The following is a 25,144-nucleotide window of genomic DNA, read 5'->3' on the forward strand; positions in this document are numbered from 1 at the left end:
ATGGCGACCCCGGGAGCTTCAACTCGATCCGCCTCACCGACATTGCCGATCTCGGCGAGCGGGCCAGCTAATCCATGTACCAACATCCACACGCATGACAAGCATCCCAAACTTCCGCCTCAGCTTCATCTCGCGCAGCAGATGGTTTTCTTTCATCAATTTGTTTTCTTTGTCGGAGTTTCTAGCAAGATGATATACCCAACAACGGTCGGCCGCCACATTTCCTATTTTCGTTGTATCTACAACCTGGACAACACACGACTGGACGAAAAGAGGAGGACTCTGTATATTACGATTGGTCACTGGCCCAGGGTCATCCCAAGGCGGGCTGTTTCACGAGCGAGTAGATAGGCACAGAAAAGGTGGTCGGCCTCTTTTTAGAGAGATGGGACGAGGCGCGGCAGGAAACAGGAACATTTACAGACCAGCAGTAGAGCTGGCGGAGGAGGGATGACCAGGATTCAACGGGAGCATTCAAGCAAAGTACGAGGCTTACTTAGTGCTCTGCGTCCTATATCCACCGGCGAAACGGTAGAAATCGAACACACTTCCCGAATTACGTGTTACTATTCGTGTCCCAGTTTGATTAGACGACTATGTTGAGATGGCTTTTGGCTTCGCGCAGCGTCCCATTGGATCAACTGCGCTCGTGTGTGTCTTTGCTCGTTGCTCACGCCGCGCGTTCGGGGTCTCCCAAAGCTGGCGATTCAGAGGGGCATCGGAGTTGATACCGAGAGGACCAGATTCAATGGTTCGTCAGGTCAGAAACGAGTCATGCACGGGATACTATAGAGCACGAACAAGCCCCCAGCAATAGTTGCGGGATTGCTTTGCAACGGCCGTCGGACCACGTGGCACCCCTTGGCCTTGGGGACTGTACGAGGACGAAGGAAGAGAAGCGAGATTCTGCCGTTCAGCCTCCTTCCGTCCATCGGTCGTGTTTGGTCATCCACGGAAAGGGGAACCCTTTCCATGGGGCCTTGTTTCTAGCCCTATATCCCGAAGTGGTAAAGGGTCCATGACAAAGGCAAGGCAGCTCTTTGTCTGCGATGTCGTTTCATTTACCAACGGGGTCAGAGACCGTTGGCCTTTCTGGGGACGAGCTGAAAGAGTATTGCCACATGCGGGCTCGAGCCTGTTGTCAGCAACATGTGCGCGTCACAAACAGGGGAGGGAAACGTGATCAAGACGGAATGCTTTCGTGATTTACGCATGACTTGGGGTGGTCTCCTCTCAAGCCTATCGGCTGGAGCCGTCCGTTGGGCAGGGTCATGAGACGACGCCTCATTGTGAGGGGCATGAGAGGAAGGGAAAAAAGAGAGTTTCTTTGTGGGCAGAATTCAAAACGGCTCCTGTCTTCTTTGGTGCTCTTGGAGCATCCCGGGTGTGCGATGGTTTACCAGGTTGGGAATGCGGTTGGGTGTGGAGCTGGGTTTCCGTAGGGCAGACGCGGAGTTGAAGCGGATGGGAGACGGTCGGGAAACACTCAACGGGGCTGATAGTCAGTGCGGGAGGGAGGGGGGGGAGCAGGCTGGAGTCGTTGCAACGACTGGGGAGGGGGTGATCAGCGGAGACTCCGTCACGGATAGCGCTTCTTTAGTGGGGGAGGAGGACTTGGCGGTTTCTTGTCGCTGGGATGGAGCTGAGGGGACTCGAGCAACAAACAGGGTGCGCTTGAGGGCCTGAGAGGAGATTTTTGGAGGGAGAAGGGAAAGGGACACGCGGCGTTGGGTCGGGATGTTGGCTTGGGGCTCCGGAGAGTTGAGTTGAGTTCGTCTCGGGGTTCCTTGGGCCCAGGTGGGAGCAAGGCAAGAAAGGCAAGACAGCACGACAGAAGGTATGTTTGGGAGGTGTGGTGGATTCCCCGAAATGACATTTTGACGTACTTTACAGAAAGCGAGGCAGCGAATGGAAACCCCCGTGGCGGTATTGAGGGAATTGTTACGGAGATGGGAAACCGTGGATGGAGAATATCCTAGATGGAGAGAAGAGACGAGGCAATGGGCATGTGCGGGTCGGTTGCAGAGAGGCACGCACCACGGTTGAGGGTCGTTTTGCCCAAGGATTTTTTTGACCCAATGGTGGTACGCTTTTGTGCTCTCCATTGGGGTGATTGAATGGGTTGAGTGGGCCGTCTCTCCTTTTTTCCACTTTCTTCACCTCATCTTGCCTGCACTATTCACTGACAGCCAAGACATGAGATTGGACAGGACATGAGATGCCCATCTTGTCTGGCCTCTCAGTCTGATGGGTTTCTCTGCGGCGGTAGCTAGGACCTCATTATGGGCCGAAATGCCTCGGAGCTTCCTCTTCGTAGCGTCTGCCAACGGCTCACTAATTAGCACAAACGCTCTGTGACGCCGGGGACATCAAGAGTCCGAGGCTGAGGACGGAAACGTGCTTCAACGGCCGTACACGATGGCTTCTCTCTCCCAAATACCCCTTGACCGGCAACGCACGTGTCTGAGGCTTGCAATGCCTTTAAGACCCGGTACGGCATGTTTCCAGGGCACGCGACAGCTGGTCGAAAGAACAATAAGAATGATTCCTCAGATCCCATCTGCCTTCCCGCGCGACTCGACAAAGAAACCCCGAGTCCTAGCGTCCTCGGGAGATAAAGAAAGCAGGCAAATGAAAGAATGAGACCAAGACGACAAGAAAGGGGGAGAGAAGAATAAGCAATTGTCACCCGCCGTTTTCCGCCCCATCGAACGACGGACTCAGCTGCGGACCACGCGAGGCCCGTTCTGTTCGAGTCGATGGTCTCACGCGACCAAGCACGAAACAGCCCAGGGTGAAGACGACGACAACAGCGTGGCCCTGACACCACGACGAGGGCGACGAAGACGATGGGCCCTCGAGACTAGCGAGCCTATTGACGCTATCGAAGAAGCGAACCACCACAGTCGTCATACTCACCCCCCTGCTGTCGAGCTATGCGATCCTTTGTTCTAGCGTTCTTCTAGAAGCCGGCTAACGGTCTTGGCTTTCCCCAACTTGGCATTCCAACTGGGAGGGACGCCGGCGCAAGCGACACAGCCCCGCCAGCCTGTCTCCCTATGATCTGCACCTGTCATCCGGACACGACGAAGGGAGGAATTCTGCCGTGCCTGACTCTAGTTCGCCAAGGGGGTCTTCTGACACCCGGCGCACAGGGTAACGGATTCGATTTTGGATGGATCTGCAATGATCCATTTCACCCGCCGCCCACGCCGGTTGGTTGGCCGTTGGACCGTGGCGCTTGACGTCGAAGGGGACGAGCTTGTGTGGTCCCCCCTACTATCCAGATCTACTAGTCGATCCATTTGTTCTGGAAGGCTTCGTCGGGGCTGACGAGAGATGTCCCCTAGCAACTAGTCTTGGTGCCGACCAACCGTCATACGCGCTTTTCAAGATTACCTCTGCGTCAGGAACGCTTCAGCTCGCGATCCTGAGATGCAGCTCGGCAGGACGCTCAACGCCAATGTGATTCCCAGCCGCCCGCCGTTGTTGCCTTGCTCTTGAAGAATCGGTGTTCTCCGCAGCTCCAGGCACACGTCCATCCTGGCCGTCGCTCACGATGCGGCCTCAGTCCTGAGCCCTGCGCCCACGCTAATGCGCAAAAGAGGCGCCAGTCCCAACCACACGTACCGGACGGCCGTGATGACCGTGAAGGCCAGCGTGGGGCTAGTCGCCACACCTCAGACAGCGCCGCCGTCGTCGTTGCCTCGCACCCGTTCTTCATTGGCGCCTTGCCCGGCTTGTGCTGCACGACATTGGCGTCCCCTGGGCCCTTTGACGGTATATTCTTGGCGGAGAATACAAATGTCGAACCGCCGCTCCCTTCCGTGCCTGGATCTGGTGTCATTCTTCTCTGTTATTCGACTCTCCAAACATCCGTTTTGTTGTTTTCGTCGCATCCGCATTGCATCGCGTCGAGTCCTTCGTTCACTACATAACAAGCGGTCTTTCTCTCGCTCTGTGACACTTTGACACATCCGTCATCGTTGTCCGCTCGTCCACTCCCTTTCGAGCCCGTCAAGACACCTACCTACTCCTTCGTCGGACGCTCGACGAACACCCCTATGCGATCATAGACACAGCACGCATCAGTCTCGGCGCGGCTGAACGTAAACTATGCACTCAAGACCAGAATCATCTACCATGTCGCCGGAAGACATACGGCTTCTCCGTGAGCTCGCCGGACGGTACGGGTCTGGGAGCTTGGAGAACACCCTCCGGAGCCTCGGCAGCACCCACACACCCCTCCGGCCGCCGCCCCAGCATCACCAGCAGCAACAACACGTGAGCGCGACCGCGCGGCACTCGAACTTCTCCACGTCGACGTTCGGCAGCAACCACACCGCGCCGTCGCTGACGAGCTCCGGCCCCTGGAGCAGCTCTGACGCCTCGGTCTGCGGCTCCGACGCCGCCTCCCTGGCCGGGAGCCTCTATGGCGGGCAGCAAGCCCAGAGCACCTGGAACGACGCCAACGACGTCCCTTTCCTTCTCTCGCCCTCGCTGACGCCCTCCATCTCGGGCTCCGAGTGGCAGGACCTCCACATCAACGAGCACCTCACTTCCCCGTCCCGCGACAAGCAGGTCACCGCCGTCAAGTCCCCGTGCCGACGCAAGCCCATCGAGTGCCCCATGTGCGCCGTCTACGACGTCTACGTCGGCTTCGGCAGGAAGAGCGACTTCAAGAAGCACCTCCAGAACTTCCACAACACAGACTGCCTCTGGGCCTGCCCGCAGCGGGGCTGCCGCATGGTCTTCGACTTTGAAAAGGCCTACGTCACCCACTTCAAGATCGACCACAGCGACGTCCACCCGCCGCCGGAACAGGTCAAGGTCGAGCTGTGCACGCAGGTCGTCTTCGCCTGCGGCTTCCTCGGGTGCAAGGAGGTCATCGAGGCCTCGGACGACGGCGCCGCCGCCGCGGCCGCCGACAGGTTCTTCGACCACCTCGCCGGGCACTTTGACAAGCGCAGCGCCGCCTCGTCCGAGTGGACCTTTTACCACCAGATGCAGAACCTCCTGCGCCAGCGCGCCCTCAAGGACGACTGGAAGCACACCCTCTGGGACAAGGCGGCGCGCAACCAGCTGCGCTGGCAGCCGCGCTCCTCGGGCGACCTCAAGAAGCTCCTCGAGTGCCGCCACCTCGCCGACGTCCCCAGGGTCCTCCACGCCGCCTGGACGCTGGGCCAGACCTCCTTCTCGTCCCCCGAGCAGCCGGCCCCGGACTTCCCCGGCAAGGCCACCCGGCCCCTCCGCCACCAGTGCCCGCTGTCCATTACCGGCCACAACGAGCTGCACCGCGGCTCCTTTGGCCAGCGCCAGCCCGTCTTCCACACCACGCTGGCCACCGTCTCGCACCCGCCGCCGCGCACCGCCCCCGACGAGCCCGACTCCCTCGCCTACCCGCATCCCGGCACGCCCCTCGTCCTCCCCGAGCGCGACGCCTGGTCCACCGACGTCGTCCTTGGCCCCCGCGAGAATGAGTTCTTCGACGACCCCATGCTGTACGCGGGCGGCGGTAACCCGAGCCACATCAGCCCTTGGGCCGGCGCCCACTCACTGGGCGGTCTGGAGCAGCACGCACAGGACGACCATGAGCCTTTTGGGACGTTCCTTACAGTCCCCCCGCACTCAAAGCGGCCTGGCTCGTGGGCGATGAAGAGCATCGAGAACCTCCGTCTCAAGCGCCGAGGTCGGCCCTCGCCCGTCGAGGAGAAGGCAACCGTCCACCCCGCGTGGATCTAGCCCTAGTTTGTTTTTTCCCTTGTCCTCGCGCGTGCTATTCTTGGAAACCATGACGCCGGTCTTTCTGGTTTTCCATTGTTCATATCAACCTTTTGTTCTTCTTCTCCACCTGTATTATCTAATGCCTGCATGACACGACATGGCGGCGGCGCAGCTTATAGACACGTTTTCCTTTTGTCTACCTTTGTCTTTTTTTTTTCTTTCTCTTTGTCTCCAAAAAACCATAGACTACAAGATACCCGATGGGAGTGGGGTGGGGGAGACTTGAGGGATGGTGGTGGCTGTGTGGAAACGGCGCGGCTGGGGTGTCGTTTGTTCGGCGGTCGCCACGACTGAACCGTACGGGATCTGGGATGACACATGACCTTGACGACTTGCGATAGCGGGAAATACCATATAGACGCTAGAATTGGAGTTTGACTTTTTTTTCATCTTATGATGCCTTGTTTGCCGGCTTGCCGCTCTTGACTGGTGACTCGAGTTCGGCGACGGACTTTGATCAAGGGGGGTTAGTATTTGTAACCCCAAGGGTCTACTACCCACGCAGAAGCGTTCATTATGTTGTTCAAGGCACTTGCTTGGACTAACTCGTAGTGTCCGTGTACAGTTAGCATACACAGTCACAGATCCAGACTCCTAAGTAAGTGACGATACCTCGTTCCTCGGGTGTAAGTGGCAGTTTACACCGAAGACCAAAGCCAACCTCGTCTCGACCATGATCACTAGACGAGTATGGAAACTCTATATATAAAAAAGGGATTGTCAAAGGGAATTAAAAAGATTTGCGTCAATCGCTGACGGGAATTGAGCCCGACGTGGCTATTTCATGTTAGACGGTCCGTCGCAACCTATCTTGCCGTGGGTGGTGATGAACTTACGGGTCGAACCCACAACCTTGAGATTAAGAGTCTCACGCTCTACCGATTGAGCTAGCCGGGCAACCGGCTTTTGGGAACTGGGTGGGATTTTCCCGGACCCGTATGGCTCAAGTTTCCCCGTCCGGACCGTTCGCCTGGTTCTCTCTGTTTCTGCTGTGTAAGTGAGGGACTGGAATTGCGGCGGTTTGTGGGTGGACAAAGTGGGCGCGTCTGGACTGTGCATCGTTGCGGGGCCTCAGGGTTTCTGGTTCGTCTTGTCGTGGCGTCAATACATGTGGGGAGATCGACCGACGCCTGCTCGAGACCGCTCCGATTTGGAGGAACGTCATGCTGATGCTGGCAGGTTGCGAATGTCGCATCAAAACACAGAACGCAGCGTGCAGAAAGAACACAGGTAGTCTCTATTAGCCAACGCTGGCGCATCGCTTCGCCATCGAAGCTGGCTGGAACGGCTTGCCCCCTCCGCGTGTGGCAGCTATCCGGGCAAAAAACCCCCAAGGGGGCTCGATTACTGAGTTTCAAAGAAAGTTCCTACATCGACTCTCCCACAGAACCACGTCTCCGTCGTCGGACTCAAGGTGTTCTCTTGGCCTGCTTCTCCCTCTCCGCGCCAATATGTCCTGAATCCCTAGTGACCTTGTTGATGCGGCCCGTCTGCATGGCGCGAAACATTCCTCTAAAGAGTCTCTCAGACGTGCCGAGACTCTCAGTCGGGGACACAGACCTCGATCCCTCGCTAGATGGACGGTCCTACTGCCCCCTAGCCAAGAATGCCGCCGCGCCGCTGCCGATGATGGGGCTTCCGATCTCGCCTGGGGCACCCACTGCTCTGTGGTGAGGTTGTGCCATGTCATTGAACTCGGCCACCCACCGGACCGAGTGCTTGCCGGGGCCGTTTGCGTCCCGCCGAATCTCAAAAGTGCCTCCGCCGTTGTGGGCGTTGCCTTCCGTTTCGGCAAGGGCCAGCAGATCTTCTTCTGAGATGGCCTCCGTCCTGCTCAGTTGGTCCACCTCGGCCTTAATCGCCGTCAGATCTACGAATGGCTCGGCGCTGTCGGTATTGTGAGCTTGCAACTCCTGGCAGGCACGGCACAGCATCAGGCGAACCGTGACCGAACGAGGGTTCCCACCAGTGCGGATCTGACCCAGCGAGGGCATCGGCGGGATCATAGGGCTGCCCCAAGTGGGATTGCCCAGCCCGGGAGGCGGAACGAAGCCCATCGGCGATGGCCCCCATACGTTGTTGTGCATGTTGTGGAACCCATTGTCCATGCCTCCAACAAACGGGATGGTCGGGAACGCCGGTCGCGGAACCTGGTTGCGGTGCCTGGCCGCGTTGATGGCCGCGTTCATCGGGTCCTCGGCATCGTCTAGCAGAGCGCTGCTGCCGAGATGCTGGTTGGCAAAGTCGTCTGGCTGGTCGTTGCGCTGCCCATGCACCACGCTGCCGGGCCGTCCAATGGGCGCTGGTCTTCCAATGGGTTGCGCCGGAGCCGGCGACGAGGCCGGGTCGAAGCTCCCAGAAGCCTGCCTTGAGTGTGTCGCGGGCCCTGGTGCCATGTTGTGCATCGGGTCGCCCATGGGCTGTCCGAAACCAGGAGGAGGGTGCGGCATGAAGCCGCGTCCAGCGGGCCCGTTGAGCCCGGGCGGGCCGGGCATCATGCCGGGTGGTGGTCTGCCAAAGCCAGGGATACCGGGCGGACCAAAGATGGGGTCGTGCATGCGGTTTGCGAGTCCTGGAGGCGGCACTCCGAAGCCAGGGGGGGGCATGCTCATGGGCATACCAAAAGGACCCGGCTGCATCGGTCCCTTGATACTGGAAGGCGATACTGAGTGAGGATGTGGTAGTGAACTCGTGGTTGCCACGCTCGTCTTCCGAGACCCAATCGGCGCCGGGCTCGTGTGGCCGGGCGTTGCGGGGTGCGGTGACGGGTTCTGGCTGCCAGTAGAGCCAGGCTGCGAAGCCTGAGATTCCGGCAGGCTTGATTCCAGGGGCTGGGACGCATGCTTGGGGCGGATCGGTGTTGGAGCCTTGGGCAGGGCCGGCGTCGCAACGGGTATCTTTGGAGAAGCGTATGATGCTGGGTTGGGCGGGTGCGTCGGGATCGGCACTGGGTGTTGCGATGGACGCCGGCCCGAGTTGGGAATAGGGATGGGAGCAGCGGTGATCGTAGCGGCCTTTTGCGCCGCCTTCTCTTCCTGCTTGAGCCGTTCGCTGCTCTCCTTGTCAGCTTTGGCTTCCCGATCGGCCTTGGCTCTGGCCTCCTTGTCGCGTTTGGTCTGGTCTTGCTTCTCCTTCCGCTCCCGCATCTCCTTTTCTTTCTGCTCTCGAGCCTCCTTCTCACGTAATCGAGCTTCCTCCTTGAGCTTCTGCGCCTTTTCCTTGGCTTCTCGAGCCTTGCGTTCCTGCTCTGCACGCTTCTCCTGTTGTTCCTGGAGACGCCTTTGCCGCTCCGTCTCTTTGCGGAGGCGCTCCTCCTCTTCGAGACGTTTCTGCTCCTCCTTCTTTCGGCGTTTCTCTTCGGCTCGGAGTCGCTGCTCTTCGGCCTTCCTTCGCTGTTCCTCGAGTCGTGCAGCTTCCTCGGCCGCCTTTTCGGCCTCCTTCCGCGCCTTCTCCTCGGCCTGCTGCTGTTTCTTCAACGCGGCCTTGTCCTTGCGCTTCTGGTTCTCCTTGGCCTTCTTTGCCTTTCGCTGAGCGTCTTGCCGGTTCTCCTCCTCGAGCTCCTCGATGAGCTGTTGTTGGCGTTGCTTGGCGACCATGTCCCGATAGGCTGTCAGGACCCGTTGCTCGAACATTCGAGCGGCGAAGATCTGGAACATGCGACGACCCTCTTCCATGCGCTGTTCCTCGGTCATCGTGTCCTGATGATGACAACAGTAATGCTCAGTACTCGAGTGTTTATGGTCATATGTGTATTGAGAGGAGCTCACTTCTTCATCCTCGTATTCCTCTTCTTGGCTGTCATCATAGTCCTCATCCTCCTCCTCGTCTTCGTCGTCGTAGTCGTCTTCGGGAGGAGGATGGTTATGATTCGAGTAAGAGCCGTTGGCGGGATGACCGTAGCCGCGGGAAAAGTGCTCCTTGGCGTCCTCTTCCCGCGCCATGCGGCGCTCGGCGAGCTGCTCCATCATTTCGATAAAGCGCTTGCCGTCGTTCTTGAGGAGGTCATCCGCAACGGTGAGTATGCCGCCTAAGTCCATGTTACCATATCTGCAGAGTAGAGAGTCCAGAAGCTGCATACCCTTGACTTGCAGGCTGTTACCAAAGGTCAAGAAGTCGGCCACATCTCGATCGTGAGGGTGAGCATCCTCTGGCGGTTCGTCTTCTTCGCTGTACTCGTCGTCTTCTTCCTCTTCCTCCTCGTCCTCGAGCTCGTCTTCTTCGTCGCTGTACTCCTCCTCGGGATCCTCTTCGTCCTCGTCATCGCCCACATGTTCCACTATGCGACCGCGCGACGGCGGTTGCCCCGAGTAGGTTGACGGAAGGCGTGAGGGTCGCAAGGGGAATTCGCGGTGGGGTGGGAGGATGTGCGGTCCCTCCCCGTTGTTCGCAAACGTCTCGAGCTCCTCGTAGTAGGCGTCGTAAAGGCCCTCCAGCTCCTCCTCGATGGCGGTGCGCTTCCGGCCGCAGACGGTGCAGCTGCACGTGTGCTTCTGCTGCTCCTTCATCTTCTTCAGAACGGCGTCCTTTTCAACCTTGACCAGGGATTTGCGCTCATCTTCGCCGAGCCCAAGCCAGAACTCCTTGATGCGTTCCCTCTCCTCCTGCGAGCTGGTGTTCCAGATCTTATCCTTGGAGATTCCAGGCCCACGGGGCGTCAATGGCGAGTGGGAGTGGGAATGCGGGACGTTGTCGAACTGGGGGTTGGCGAGATGCGGGTTCTTTGCGTTCTTCTTCTTCTTCTTTTTGGACTTTTTCGATTTGGTCGAGGCAACGCCGTTCGCACCGGGGTGGTCCTCGAGGGAGTGGTGGTCGTCGGCGTCGTCGTCGCTGGAGTCCTGGTCGTCGTCATCTTGGGTAGCCTGAGGTTTGGAGGCGGGTGCGCCAGATGCGGGACTTGAGCGTCCGTTGGGCGTTTGGCCGACGGCCTGCTCGGCGGCAGCCTTCGCGGCCGCCTTTGCGCGACGCTTCTGCTTCTTGCGGTTGACAGTAGGCGCCGAGTCGTCGGCACCGCTGGTGGCTGTGGCCTGCACACTCGGGGCCCTTGCCGACGAGGTCGGGGTCGATGGCTGCGAGGGTTCGGTGGAGGGGGGCCCTTCGGAACGGTGATGATCTTGGAGCCGTCTTTGTTGGTGTAGCGAGCCGTGGCCTTTGTGTTGGGAGACGCAGGCGTCTGTGATGCCGCCTGGCGGTGGTTGGCCGGCATGTCGAATCTCTGCTACCAAGCACCAAGCGTCGATGTCATAGAGAGAGAGGAAGGGAAGGGTCCGGTCTGCGAGGGGCGGTTGGGAGGGAGAGCAGAGGTCGAGGTCGGGACTCGGCGGGCGGGCGGGCGGTCGATCGGGCCTCGCGATTGAAGAGATGCTGGGTAAATCTATGTCGAGATGGGTGAGCAAAAACAAGACGTTGCCCCTCTTCGCGAGAAGTTGGTTGGGTTGGGCGGCTGGCGTTTGTGGGTAAGAGGGTAGCGGCTCGCGAAAATGGCAGGCGGGATCAGGTACAGCGCGCAGGGCGGGCTGAGGTGGTGGTGCTGGTGGTGATGAGGCAGGACTCACAGGTGGAGGCGAATATTATTCGAGATGGGCAGCCACACTTGCTCGCCAAGGGACAGCAGCAAGGCACTGTAGCGTACAGCAAGCAGCAAGCGGGAGTCCAGCACAGTACAGCGCAGCGCAGCGGAGCACAGACACCACTGGCATTTATCAGCCCTGGCTTCTGGAGAGGTACCTTGACGTAGGTTGGATTAATTAACGAGGCGCTCTTGTGCGGGTATCGCAATTCGCAAGGCTAGGCTTGACGACGACGACGATAACGACAATGCAGTCTGGCCCGATATTGAAGACGATGGGAAGTTCTTCGGCCTCTTGGCTGGTCCAGTTTCTTTTCAGCGAGGAAGCAAGTCGTCAGCCCAGTGTCCAATGTTGGTTGTCGTTTGGCGTCAGGCCAAGCAAGGTCTGGTGGGCGAGCGAGGGAGATGCCAGGCGGCGGATTGGGAATGTGCAAGTCACTCGTGGGCGCAGTTGCATGGGAGGGGTACATGGGGGTGGGACAGGACAGGACAGACATACGCTTAGTACCTTGGTACGCCAACAGCCCCAACACTGCAAGTCAGCCAGCGCGCGCTGGGCGAATAGGCGAAATGGATGGGGGTCTGCTGGCCTGTGCCTGTGCCTGTGCCTGTCTGCACCTTTACACTACTTGGAGGTACTCGGGCGACATGGCCTCCCTCAGCAGTTGTCACATTTCGAGGCTGAGAAGGTGCGGTTGCGATTGTGCTGTGGTCCACGTGACTGTCTGCCCGCTGGCACCAACCCGGTCGGCCGTCAAGCTCTGTCTGGTCCGTGCTTCCCTCTCTCCCCTTGCTGCCTGAGGGTTGAAGTGGAGTCTGTCAGGCATCACCAGATCAAATTGGAAAACCCTGACATAATCAGACTTGGACTGGTCCGAGCTGAGATGCGATTCTGAGAACCCGGACAGATATTCCATCCCTACCTCCCATATTACCTAAGCTGACCTGGAGGGCAAAAAGGTACTTTGGGATCGGGTAAGGCAGGTCCAGGCCAGGTCCGTCCCGCTCTCTAAACCATGCCATGGGAAGTTTGGTTTCGTGACCTGATGTCATCCCATCACCTGCGTCGTCTAACTTCAGCTTCCCTCCCGTCCCGAGGAACGCACCAGCACCACATTCGCTCGACCGACCAAGGCCATTGCATTACGTTTCATCAATGCCCCCAACAACTGCTGCAGCAGACCTCTCCTTCATGTGTGAGCTGCGAGCTGCAGTTTATCAAAACCCTTGCTACACTTTGAGGGTAAACAGCTATCTGCTTTCTTGAGTTTACCTGGTCCACCCACGGCTAAGACGACAATGCAGCGGACGCTTCTTTACCACATCCCGCCATGGAAACAGCAACACGTCACAGCCACGCACCGGAGCTATTTAACCCGAATGCCCAGCGCTGCTTGGCGAACATGGCCTGCTCATCACACGGGTTCACACGGGATTGCGACGGCTCAGTCCCAATTGTTGGCCAAGCAGCCCCTGTGTGATACATTGGCTTACCCAGTGCTTTGGTACCTTTTAATCGTCAAATACATTGTATGCTTCTCTTCCACACGACGCTGAGGCCGCAGCATGCCGCGCAGGACAACTCAACCGGCTCCCTCCTCGAGGAAGGCGTTCATCGCCAACAGTGGCTGCTGGTGGGCAGCGTCAACCAATCCCTCGCTGCCCCAAAGCTTACGCTTACCCGCCGTTGCCGAGTCTACCGGGCGGTATCACAATGACAAGACTAGGCGGAGGTCACGGAAGACATCCCACCCGTTCCGAAGCGTCCCGCATTTTCAGCCTCCAGAACCGGAGCCGCGCGGCCCCCGTCCTCTTTCGGATGACCAATGACGGCCCCCGTCCCGATCGCCCTGCGTCGTTGGGAGTGCATTTGCATGTATGCGGCAGCAAGCAGCGTGCAGTCGGCAAAGTTGTTGGCCCCCTTGGGGTGTGCCTTAGCAGCTCCCCGATGGGCCCCACTGATCAACAACACGTCCCTGACCAAGCCATCTCACGGCGAATTTGTAGCGTTTGCCGGCCGGACATTCCGGCAACGTCCCCGAAGCCCGTTCTGCCATTGTCGTGCTGGATTCGATTGTCTAGACGCCGCTGACGAACGCCAGCCGTAGACCAAGAGCTCCCCGACGTTTCATCGACAATCGACAGCTTGACAATGTAAGGAACAGCCATTATGGCACTGTCTCGGGGGAAAAGCAGATGTTGTGCACTCTCAGTTGGTCGATCAGGTCCGGCGTCGTTGCATATCTCAAACAGCAGTGACCAGCGGATTCTGGGCGGTAGCGCATCCCAATTTTGCGGGCAAGAGTGCAACGCAAGTCGGCCAGTGGTTAGTCGTGCATATGTATAAACAGGCGACACTCACCAAACGGGCGTACCGCGCGACCGTTAACCTTGGGCTCATCTGCCAACCGACTGACATCCAGCAAACGCCGGCCCTAATCAGCAGCGGTTGCTTGGGAGGGAGCCTCCATGGCAGCGCACCACGTGCCAACAAAGTCAACACTGCCCCTTCGGTCTACAATAACAAGGCGGGCCATACGGTCTCCACCGCGGAAGACGGGCCCATAACATGGGGTTTGCCGACGCGTCTCTGGTGATGTGACGGAGCGAAAGCCGAAGAAAGAAAAGGATGCTTCTGTTCGCTTGGTTCCGACTCCAGAATGAGCCATTATATCCAGGGGGCGAGCCTCATATCCCAGGATATTTGCGAATCCCGTGAGCGTCCATGTGGCCCAAGGAGGATCAATATGGCAGATGAACACAAACGGGTCACCTTGTAGGCCAGTCCTTCGTAGTAGGTTTAGCGAGTGTGAGAAGTACTACCTATGAACAGAGGGCGGCTTCTTTGGCAAGAAACGCTCTTACGTGTACGTCAACGATGCCCCCTGCTGAGAAGTTGATCAGACACAGTGGTAGGCGCTTCGTATTAGGACGTTGTTTTCAAGATCCCACCCAAAATGCATCTGCTGTATCCGTAAAGACGGTCCGACTAGACACCCTAGCAGCAGACACCGACAACCTCAGCTGCCCTCCACAAAGGAGGGGTGACGGTACGTATGGCGGGCAATTGCAGACCAGAGGGACTGCAGTACCGCGGTACAGTGACACAACAACACAGCCCAGGCGGTGCAGACGTTGCACAGACCGGGGCACAGCACCTGGGGTGGTGCGGGTGGCTGCACAGAGAGACGGAGATACGGCGCACGGCGACGTTGGTTGATTCTTGACTAGCCAGCGGCCTGGCGTGCGCTACTGGCTACTGGGGTGGCTCCCTACCCGCACTCCGGGGACCGGATGGCGCAGGGCTCTTTATTACTTACTCCAGGGCTGCGCATGACGATTGGGGTGCGGGACAAGACGGTCGGGAAAAGGGCCCGGTGGGGGTTGGGGATGACGATGACACAGAGAGGCCTGCGGTGCAATCGGTGCCGCCACGGCATCCGAAGTCGTGTCTTCCTCAAACGTACGGGTACGCAACACATGGCGTAGCTGACGATAGCAGTCGGCGGACGAGATTCGCCATGACAGATAGCGCAGAGGTAAAGTCAAGCATGTCTGCGGGACGAGGACGACGGGGTCATCCCTTCACGGTAGCCATGGGCGCAAGGGGCAAGGGGCAAGGAATAGGGACCGGAAGTGAGTCGACATGCGCCGAAGCCGCATAACCAGGCAATGCAAAGAAACCTGGAAGTTGGAAATGTTTCGACACTAATCCGTAGGTTCGGCGATCGGCCCTGAAAACCTTAGCGATGATTTGCATTTCGCAGGCGAGCCGCGAGGGACATGGTTGAAAGAGAGTGTCTTAATTTAGAAAGGGGCGTCCTTGAGGCTGGAATTTTCTAACTTTTTTTCTTATCTATCTTTCGATTTTTGGCGACGGTCGCAGTAGTTCAGCCTTCGGCGGCAGAACGTACCGCCTGTGGTGTGTCTTGGCCCCATTTTGGATCGTCGCCAGTTTTCCATGGGGGTTTCGAGGTCTCTTCCAACCTCATTGCAACACAGCGAAGCCGATCATGGCAGGGCCGGGAGCATGTTCTTGGAAGAGTTTGTTTCTTGCCGGTACCTGGCAGCAAGGCGATCAATCTTGGACGGCGATATGGGGGCTCGCAGCGCATACACCATGCGCTCAGCCTCCCGGAACCCCGTCTGTCCCTGGGGCCGGCTAAGGCCAATTGGGTTCCCAACCACACACCACGCAGCGCAGTACGACGGGCAGGTCGCCGGAGACGTCAGACGGTTGGCTGTGTATTGTTTGTCTGTCATTGCCTCCACAGGACCCGTCGGATCCCCAAGTGGTTCGTGCGTGCCTTTGGGCCGCGTTGGCGGGCATCTGATGGTGCCCATCCACCTCTCATGCACCGCTGCAGCTGGTGCAGCAGCAGGCGCTGCTACTGCGGGCAGTCAGGGTTCGAGGGTCGCTGTCCGTCTCTCTGCTTCGATCGAGCCGGTCTGCAAACCCCCGCACCGGCCGCATCAACGAGCCGAATGTGGTCTGTTGTTGGTGGTGGTGCGGCGAGAGGATGCGCAAGTCCAGGATTGGCTTTGCTGGGACTCTGCCAGGTGGACTTATTGGATCGGACGTAAAGGACCAGATGGGGGGGCTGGGCCGGGCTGGACTGGACGGGCCTCAGGTCCAGAAAGGGCGCATCCGAGTGCATTTGACGTCCTCGTCCCTTGTTTTCCCTGGAGTGACCCTGAAGTGCCCTTCCTCGAGGCATGGTGTCTTCTTGCTGTGCCACCACACGCACCACACGGCGCACCGCACGGTGGGCTCCCTGGAGTCGTTACCTGGGGGAGGGGAGGTAACCCCGAGTGGACTGGTCTGTTCCGCGGTTTGGGTTCTTTTTAGCTCCCCGGAAGTTTGACGTAGCTTTGGCAGTGGACAGCGCGACCCCGGTTTGGTCCCTCTGGTTCTGCACGTCTGTACGCAACAAACATTGGTGATGGGATAGGTACAGCTGCCCGTTGCCAGAAACTCAGACAGAACGCTGCTGCGCACGCCAAGCACTCGACGTACGTGTACTAACTGCATCTAGGTAGACGTGTGTTCTACTGCTTGGCCAAACGTCTACTCTCAACTCGGCCCAGGTCTTCCCATTGGCTCTGGGATTGTATTTTGTTTCGCTTAACGGGGGCCGTTCTGCCCGAGCAAGAAGGCTCTTCTCATCACTGTAACTGGTTGCCGATGATTGGGAACACTTCTCATCCACACCATTTGCAGTACTGGAAATCAGCAGTCAGGCCAGGTTGAGAGTCAGTTGCCAGGCCCAGACAGTTCACTGAGGCCAATTGACCGTCAGTGCATACCATTCTACACACACGCACACATCATGCAAGGGTTGTGGTGGTGGTGGTGATGGTGGTGGTGGGATACCGTTCCGCTCACCTGTACTCCGCAAACCCGGCGCACCAGGTACTTTTTTTTTTCCCCCCTGGACCTTGTCCTGGAGTCCTGGAGTCCTGAACATTTTACAGTCTTGCTGGTCCAGCTCTAGCTCCGACTCGCAGGAGCTCTTCGTTGGCTTTTTTTTCGTTTATTACTATTTTTTACTCGAGCTTCCCGTCTGTTCCCACGGCATTGCATTGCGCGCTCTCTCCTTCTCTCTCTCTCTAGTTCCCTTTCTTCAACGCGCGGTTCATCACCCTCCCCCCGGCGTCTTCTTCAGCTCGTATTCCCTCACCCCCCAGGTCCAACGCTTTCACCTCGCCCGCCTTACCTCACTGCCTTTTCACCTAGCGCCCGTCCCTCTCACACCTCCCGTCGCCCTCCCGTTCCTTTTCCCCCGAAAAAAAACACAAGGGCGCCCTCCTACCTGGCCGAATACTATATACTCATCTTTTTTTCCCCTTCCCTCCCCATCGGCCTCATCTCTGGCCAACTTCTCGCATCTCTGCAATCTCACCATCCCCCCTCCTCTCCTCTTCTCCCTCCGACATATCCGCCATTGCCCTCTCTGCAAATTTCTTTTCCTAGTGCAGGTTCATTTCCAGCCACCAAAGAAGAAGAAATTATTCCCATACATCCACCACCTCGAAGGGCAGCATTGCGTAGAGCCACCGTCGCATCACTTATTCGTTCGCCCCGACGCTACTCCCGTGGCCCCTCCGATACGACTCGACGACCGGCACCGCATACGAGCCCACCCAACTCAGGCGTCGACCACGCTCGTAAATTGCCTCCCGTGCAGAGGCCAGACACCGCTCTCTTGATTTCGGTTCTCGATCGGCTCCGTCACTCTGCCCCCCCCCCCCCCCCCCCCCCCCGGCTCGACATCGACAGCCGTCGCAGACGGTCCGATCAGTCTTTCAATTGACCTCGGGTCGATATCTTTCTCCACATCTCTCCGTCTGGTAGACGATAGCAGCTATGGCCGCAGCAAATAACGCCCAGAACGTCATCCGCAGGTACGGCCACACTGTCCATTTCACTTTGGTCCCCCCTCCGTTTGTCTTTTCGAACTGGCGGCTATACATCATGCCATTGCGCCATGCTCACGGCACCTATTCATGTTATCGAGCCGGCAGCCTCGCCCTGTCGGCTGTTCCTGCACTTTCTTGCTTGCTGACCTGCTGGCCATAGGAAACTCGTCATTATTGGCGACGGTGCTTGCGGAAAGACTAGTCTGCTAAGCGTCTTTACCCTAGGCTATTTTCCCACAGTAAGTCTGCTTTGACACCCGTTGTGGTCTGTTTCCGAGGACCGGCCTTTACTAACTGCTCTCGTTCCTAGCATTACGTCAGTGCCACACCCAACAACTCGTCTCCTCCAGACCCGGTCCCTAACGAGCCCTGAGCTATAGATCCCAACCGTTTTCGAGAACTATGTGACGGACTGCAGAGTAGATGGCAAGTCGGTTCAGCTGGCGCTATGGGATACCGCCGGACAAGAGGACTACGAGCGGTTACGTCCCCTAGCATATTCCAAAGCCCACGTCATCCTCATCGGTTTCTCCGTCGACACCCCCGATTCTCTCGACAACGTCAAGCACAAGGTTCGTTCTAGTGGGCTTGGACCCTCGGCGCTTTTAGGTCCGGAGCTGACGAGTGGTTACAGTGGGTGGAGGAGGTCACGCGTCTCTGCCCTGGCGTTCCCATCATTCTCGTCGGGCTGAAGAAGGATCTCCGCGAAGATCCCGTCGCCATTGAGGAAATGCGCAAGAAGTCGCTGCGCTTCGTCACCCACCAGGAGGGCGACGCCGCCGCCAAGGAGATCGGCGCCCGCAAGTACCTCGAGTGCTCCAGTCTCAGCGGCGAGGGAGTCGACGACGTCTTCGAGGCCGCTACGCGCGCCGCCTTGCTGACCTTTGAGAAGGGTGAGGGCGGCGGCTGCTGCGTCATTCTGTGAGCGGTGCGGCCTCGTTACTAGTATATTCCCTTTTCGACCAACCACCAGTGCGGGCACGACATAGCGAAGACGCGGGAACTCGACGAGGTCTGCAGAGGGCGGCAAGTTGGATCACGAAACCATGAGATTGCAGCTTAGTGCAGATGCGGAAGTTTTGCCGATCCAAATCGACCGTTGGACGAGCCGGCTGCCACGAATAGGCACCGCGCCTATACCGAACACACACATACGCCAGGAAGCAAAATCAAGATGGATAGCACTCCCTGACGGTCTCGCTTGGACACCACCATCTTACGCGTATCGCGTATCATACGAGTCAACTTTTAATGCCTCTTTTTTTGTTGTTTTTTTATCCGTACAGCGGTGCTGCAATGAGCGGAAGCAGCGCGAAATCTTGGCGGGAGACGTCTTTGAGAACGTAAAGGGGGGGGGGGTTTGCCCGTGAACCCCATTGTATTAATAGGAGGACAGCGTAACATAGAATGAGCCGAAAAAAGTTCACGCTTAGGAAAGCTGATCTGGGGGAGTTTTGGGAGGATCGCGTTCGTCTTACCCTTGCTTCGGGAGAGATGACAGTCACTTTTACGCAAATAAACACTGGAATCTTGCACATGCCGCTATCCAACTTGAAGTTATTGACACTTTTTCCTTTTCTTTCTGCATTGTACAATTGGCCATTCCTACAGCATGGTACAGTAGAATGACAACGGTGAGGTAGTGGTGGTGGTGGTGGTACATGGGAGACGCACAGTCTCTCGTCCGGTTCTACATCTTATCCACGGCTCTCCACGCCGTCTCCTTGAGTATTTCTCGATGCCCCCCTCGCCTTGACTTCTGTCCACTGGAAAGGGGGGGGGGGGGGGGCGCGCCCATCTACCGCTTCCACTCGTGGTTCCACGCCTGCCGGGCGGGCGTCTCGCTCTGGTAGCGCGCGTACTCGATGGGGACGGCGCCGGCGCCGTAGACGCCCTTCTTCTCCTGCGCGACGCGGTACAGCCAGCCCTCGTCCCTGGTGCCGGGGCCGGCGGTGCGGCGGAGCTCCTCGTTGGCGACGTACATGCTCTGCTGCATGCGGTGGAGCTCGCGCTCGCGCTGCTCGCGCTGCTGGCGCTGCAGGAGGAGCCAGGCGCGGTGAATGGTCCAGTGGCGGAGGTGGCGGTTGCGGGCCATGCGCAGCGGCGGCGGCGCCTGCGCGAAGAGGTGCTGCCGGATGTTGGCCACGCGGTCGGCGTACTCGGGCGTGCCGGCCGCTGTGGCCTTGCGGGCGGCGAGGGGGGCCGTTGTGGAGAGGGCGCGGGCGGCGGCGGCGGGTGGTGTCGGGGCGAGGGATGTGAGGGTCGGGGCGAGGGATGTGAGGGTCGGGCGGAGGCCGCGGAGGGACGCGAGGGAGGCCATTTTGGAGGGTTGGTGTGTGTGTGTGTGTGTGTGTGTGACGTTTTACGGAGGATTCGCGGATGTGGTTTGAGGAGCGGGTTACTACGGGCGTTGGTGGTTTGCCTCTGGTTTTGGTCGGAATGAAGGGTTTCGTTACAGCTACGGCTGTTTCGTCGCCTGCGAGATCGGGAGCCGAGGATTAGGGGAGGCTCGGTCGGTGGTGCGTTTCGAGGATTGGGCGTCGGCGTCTTGTGCTCTTGCGCGGTGGCTCCTGCTCGGCGGAAGAGGTGTCCTTCTCTTTCTCTTCAAGTTTTCTCTTCCTCGGTGCAGCAATGGCCGGCTTGGGTCGGAGCTCTGGCGTCGGGGAGTCGGTCTCGGCTTCGGGTGGGAGCTCGAATCGCGATCGAATGTTGTCGTGCGCGGCTAGGACCTCGTCGGGGATCGGGACGGAGCTGGAGTCTGTGTCGTCGGGATCGAGGTCTGGATCCCGGGGGAGGAGCGGGTGGGCGGTCGGGTAGAAGAGGGCGCCGGCTGTGGGGTGGAAGCGGCCGGTGTAGGATGCGTAGAGGGCGTGGATTGACTGCGGGAGGGAGACGTGTGTCAGTTTCGATCACCAGATTGAAGTTTGGACCGGAAATTTTGGACGGGCGAGGTGTGGAGGTGGAGAATGGTTTATCCGCGACCGGTGGGCTTTTTTCTGGGTGGACGGGGGTGGATTGGGGAATGGGGGATGCTGGACTGGACCCTGCAGGGTTGCATCGACACCCTGACGTGAGCTCGGATCAAGTTGGAGCTTGGGATCGACGACGCTGGCCACCTTGAAACAAGGGGATTCACGACGACGATAATGGGGAGTCGGGACATACCTTGTTGATGACGGCGCCTTCTCTATACACCAGTGCGCGATTATACTGCTCTTCTTTGAAGACCACGTCCCGCGCCTGACGGCCCTCGTCTTCGACATGCAGCTTCGCGATGTGCAGCAGCGCCTCGCACGCCGATCCATCTGCGGTCCTATCTGAGGTCAAGACGTTGATGACAGGTAAGAGCACTTTCCACAGGCCGCGCGCTCGCCGCGTTTCCTCGAGAGACTGGTGATGGGTTTGGTCGAAGCAAGCGCGGTGGACCAGCCAGGCGAACTCCCGCACCAGCGCGCTGCTCCGGAGGAAGTGCGCGTACGCTGCCGTCCCCGCCGTAGGCCTCCTGCCGAACTTGGCCTTCCAGTATAACTGGATCCTCCAGAGGACTTCATCCTCAAGGTCGTCAACCTCGTCCATCAGCTCACTGCACTCCACGGGGAAAACAGAAACTTTCTCGGGGGAGAATGCGAGGATGACGACGAGCTGCGCCAGGACCTTGGGTAGGATGAGCCGCAAGCGCAGCAGGTCCTCTCTAGGGTCGCGGGGGACGCGACCGCGGTAAGTGAAGTTTCTTTCGTCGGCGGGATGGAAGAGTGGCGAATGTTCGTAGGAGAAGATCGGGTCGCGTGGGTCGTGGCCGAGGAAGTATTCCGTGTTGACGAGGGAGGTTGCGACCCTGAGCGTGTTCCCCTCCTCTTTCGAAGTCTCGGGCTCTGAGGGAACGGACATGTCGAGAGTGAGGGGCATCGGGTCCCAACATTTCTCGCGCTGCTCCTTCTCCATCGCGAGACGTGCTCGTCGGGATGCGAGACGCAGGGCCGTGGGTTTGAGGAGCTGCTCCTCGGCCCTCCAGTGCGGGTTCACGTCCGCCGGCAAGCAGTCGACGACGAGGCCGATCCTGTCCCAGATGCTCAGGATGGAATCCCCGATGGCCGCGCGACGGTCGGTGGGCACTCGCAGGGCTACGAGGACGCTGGCGCATTGTTGGTCGATGTGGGCCGGTGACGTGTGGAAGATGATGCGGAGGTTGTGGATGTCGAGGAATCGGTTCCAGGATCTGTGGAGGGCGGCGTCGCCTGGCGGCGTATTCAACGGGCCTGGAAGTCCTAGGGAGGACATTTCAAATTACCCGGGGATGCTTGGCGGATGATTAAGGTGTTCATCCGCTTGTGGGTGATATTTTTCTCTATTTTCCCTCCCTTTCCGTTCTCCATAGCGACGATGCGGATGAGGATACAATACTAGAGGATGACATTTCGGAGATATGTCAACTACCTAGTTCTGGTTGTCCTATCTCGGTTGGTTCAATATGGCCGGCCCATTTGTAGCACGAAACGCTTCAACATCACTGGCTGAGCCATTCTTCCTTGATCGGCAGCCGTTTCCATTATACTTCAAACTATCCTACTATCTGAAAGTGCACAGCAAGCTCAGTTGTCCGCCTTTCAACCTGCGTATTTCGGTTAATAGAGATTATTCGTGCTTCTCGGCACTTGAGACTGTTTAGTACGATCAAGACTCTGAGAAGCAAGAGAAGGACCAAAGACCCGGTTGATGTTCCGTTGTATGTATTCCTTATAACAGATCCAGCGCTAAAGGTGTATGCCAGTCCTTTGACTTGACGTCAACAGAAACTACCAACTTGTTTTCCAGTGAAGACATTCTTTGAGCTACGCAGCTCTTTGAGAGAAGATGACTCAACAGCCGTTTGATCCAGCCACTCCGTCTGCCTCTGTTTTCTCTTTGAAGACGGAAGGGACGAACGGCGGCATCCGTGCTCTCAGAGACACATGCAAGCCCGCCGGCATCGGCTCCACCCGCCTGACTGGCCGTTCCGAGGCGGCAACACTAATGCCGAAGAAGCCGCACGCTCCCGGAAAGTTCTCGACTCGCGCAATAGCGCCTTCCTTGATCTGCCGAGACCTTGAGTTGTCACCGCCCGTTTGTCATGCCTCTTGCCCCCCCGCATATCCACCGGGCGCATCAGATGCTTCGGTTCAGAATGTCGTACCCGGCACAAGAACCGTCTTCCATGTTCCGATCATGCAAACAGAAAGCTAACTACCCTGAAAAGTCAATGCTCCCCCTTCCCGTCCGTCCCACGACCTGGTCTTGGGAGCTTGGGGCAGCGGACGCGAATCAGCACATGTCACAGACCTTGAAGAGGACAACTGACAAATTCCTTTCCCACGACTTCGTCCGACCTCTTGCCGCAACACAGTCAACATGTCCTTCCGCACCACATCAGACGTCGACCGTCCGCAAAACTATGAGGAGTTCATCGCCGACATGACGGGCGGAAACACTGCGGTCATACGATGGACGCATACACCAGACGGCACGGGCTTTGATGACGCTGCCGCGTTCAAGGTCATCCGAGGCGCGATCCTAGAGGAGAACAACGATCCGCGGAGGCTGCGCAAGGTCGCTGTCGAGATCGCGGCATTGTTGCCGGCGTACCGGCCTTCGGACGACGTGCTGAGTTCGCTGTGGAGGTTGTTCATCTCGTTGGCGCAGCAGACGCCGTCGGGAAACCTTGCCATACTGGACCTGGTGGTGATTCTCGACCACCTATCCTCATCACCAAGAACGACGGCTACGGTAACAGTGGTGAGCTCAGCTACGTGCTTGTGCTGGCTTGTCGGCTAATGGTTTATAGGATGGCTTCGAGCAGTTGAGCCGTCTTCACGGCCTGAACCAGATCATAAGGGAGAGCATGATTTGTAAGTCTTTGGCCTGCCCTTTTCAGCCTTGTAAGCGGTATGTGACGAGAGACTTACGTCTTGCCGAAGCTCCCTATCAATCCTCAAACAGGAAGGATACACTCACCCGTTGGATAAACCTCAACGCCTTCGCCGCCCTCCTCTGGTCCTACAACCTCATTGACGGCCGCGACTTCGCCATCCAGCAACTCCGCGCCGCCTTCGAAGACCGCCGCTCCTCGGATGCCGGGGATAGAGACGGCGCCGATGCACGGCTGATAGCTGCGGCGCAGTGGGCTATTCACTCCTGCCAGCGGCTGTACCACCTCTCCGTGACGTCGGAGGCGACGGAGCCAGCGGGTGGTCTTGGCGCCAAAGAATCCAACGGCAACGGAAACGGAAACGGAAACGGTAGGAGCAAGGCTGGGGAGAAGTGGAATCCTGGGCCGAGGTTCAAGGGGCGCGCGGGGTTCTCGTTCAGGAGGTGGGAGTTTTGGCAGCAGGGGTTTGAGGAAGCGCACGAGTTTGGGAATGGGGGCATAGAGGCCAAGGTGGAGGCCCAGGCGGCGGCGGGGATGATGGAGAAGGTACTTTACGCTGGGTTCGAGGGATAGACATGAAAAAGCTCCTGGATGCGGGCGTTTGGGGCTCAATGGAAGAGCGGCAAGGCACCATCGGTGGCTTTGAGTTGATTCATAACGCCAAGCTCGTTTCAGAGCAAATCAACAAGGTCAAGCCATTTTGCCCTAGTTTTGGTATGACTTATGGTCGCTTGTTTGCTTGCGTATACCGTGTGACGAGATACTCCATGCAGCGTTAACTTGGACGACAACCCTTCTGTGAGGGACTCGTTGTAAACATGTGTAGCCAGGTCCTTGTCTTTCTTCGTAAGTCGTGGGATTAAAGACCGTATGGTATGCTCGTAATTAGCAGATAGTGCGTAAGAGTAAGAACAGAAGTGGCATAGAATAGGTTTTCCTACTGCTTTGATAAAACTGACTAGTTGTGCTGCCATGAATGTCTTGCTAGACCCGGACATATCTTATATCCAAAATAGGCATTTCTGCGGCCTCCCGAAATCAAGACTTCACCGTGGAAAATTGCATGGTCGATTCAGGGGTTGCTTTTTGAATATTTACGCTTCTGGAGCGGCTAAATGGGAGAGTCTTGAAGGCGTCCTGGGACACAGACTTAGAATGCTGCTGCTAGCATGCCGATCGTTACTGTTTTGAGTTGCAACGCTGCTGCCTGATCCCATTGCACAGTTGTTTGCTTGGCCATGTTCCCGCTGGAGGGGCAAAGAATGGCAGGATGCTAAATAGTGTCATAACAGACACAGACGCAAATCCAGGTCTATTCAGAAATCGCAACACCGACCAAGATGTCAAGTCGAAAATGAAGCCGCCTACTTCCCACGAATCCAGAGTCGAACCCAAGCAGGGGACAACTCCACCGAACAAGAATTGCCGCTGGTGCCACACTGGCAAAAGCGGAGAGAGGCATGATTGGGCCT

General features: G+C 58.0%; 6 protein-coding genes and 1 non-coding gene across 7 annotated transcripts; 3 read left to right on the forward strand and 4 right to left on the reverse strand.

Annotated features, from left to right (window-relative positions):
• Nucleotides 1-4,143: 4,143 nt before the first annotated feature.
• On the forward strand, nucleotides 4,144-5,742 carry ColSpa_00503 (uncharacterized protein; the record flags this gene model as incomplete). The annotated part of the gene is made up of 1 exon (XM_049266715.1): nucleotides 4,144-5,742. The coding sequence occupies one exon, from the start codon at nucleotides 4,144-4,146 to the stop codon at nucleotides 5,740-5,742; it is 1,599 nt and encodes a 532-aa protein (XP_049122672.1).
• An 854-nt stretch (nucleotides 5,743-6,596) lies between these two features.
• ColSpa_tRNA_019 lies at nucleotides 6,597-6,688 on the reverse strand. Its single transcript has one exon. It is a non-coding gene; the product is annotated as a tRNA-Lys (tRNA).
• A 682-nt stretch (nucleotides 6,689-7,370) lies between these two features.
• On the reverse strand, nucleotides 7,371-10,987 carry ColSpa_00504 (striatin-interacting protein 1; the record flags this gene model as incomplete). Its single annotated transcript, XM_049266716.1, has 2 exons — nucleotides 7,371-10,850; nucleotides 10,886-10,987. 2 exons carry the CDS (start codon nucleotides 10,985-10,987, stop codon nucleotides 7,371-7,373), a joined length of 3,582 nt encoding a protein of 1,193 aa, XP_049122673.1.
• A 6,730-nt stretch (nucleotides 10,988-17,717) lies between these two features.
• Nucleotides 17,718-18,695, forward strand: ColSpa_00505 (GTP-binding protein rho2; the record flags this gene model as incomplete). Its single annotated transcript, XM_049266717.1, is given in 4 exon segments — nucleotides 17,718-17,755; nucleotides 17,931-18,009; nucleotides 18,151-18,342; nucleotides 18,354-18,695. 4 exon segments carry the CDS (start codon nucleotides 17,718-17,720, stop codon nucleotides 18,693-18,695), a joined length of 651 nt encoding a protein of 216 aa, XP_049122674.1.
• Nucleotides 18,696-19,568: 873 nt separating this feature from the next.
• Nucleotides 19,569-20,090, reverse strand: ColSpa_00506 (uncharacterized protein; the record flags this gene model as incomplete). Its single annotated transcript, XM_049266718.1, has 1 exon — nucleotides 19,569-20,090. The coding sequence occupies one exon, from the start codon at nucleotides 20,088-20,090 to the stop codon at nucleotides 19,569-19,571; it is 522 nt and encodes a 173-aa protein (XP_049122675.1).
• Nucleotides 20,091-20,268: 178 nt separating this feature from the next.
• On the reverse strand, nucleotides 20,269-22,048 carry ColSpa_00507 (uncharacterized protein; the record flags this gene model as incomplete). Its single annotated transcript, XM_049266719.1, has 2 exons — nucleotides 20,269-20,649; nucleotides 20,936-22,048. 2 exons carry the CDS (start codon nucleotides 22,046-22,048, stop codon nucleotides 20,269-20,271), a joined length of 1,494 nt encoding a protein of 497 aa, XP_049122676.1.
• A 1,107-nt stretch (nucleotides 22,049-23,155) lies between these two features.
• Nucleotides 23,156-24,245, forward strand: ColSpa_00508 (uncharacterized protein; the record flags this gene model as incomplete). Its single annotated transcript, XM_049266720.1, has 3 exons — nucleotides 23,156-23,539; nucleotides 23,589-23,652; nucleotides 23,722-24,245. 3 exons carry the CDS (start codon nucleotides 23,156-23,158, stop codon nucleotides 24,243-24,245), a joined length of 972 nt encoding a protein of 323 aa, XP_049122677.1.
• Nucleotides 24,246-25,144: the final 899 nt, after the last annotated feature.

This window comes from Colletotrichum spaethianum, assembly GCF_022836535.1.
Source record: "Colletotrichum spaethianum MAFF 239500 DNA, contig01, whole genome shotgun sequence".
In the NCBI taxonomy this organism is placed as follows: domain Eukaryota; kingdom Fungi; phylum Ascomycota; class Sordariomycetes; order Glomerellales; family Glomerellaceae; genus Colletotrichum; species Colletotrichum spaethianum.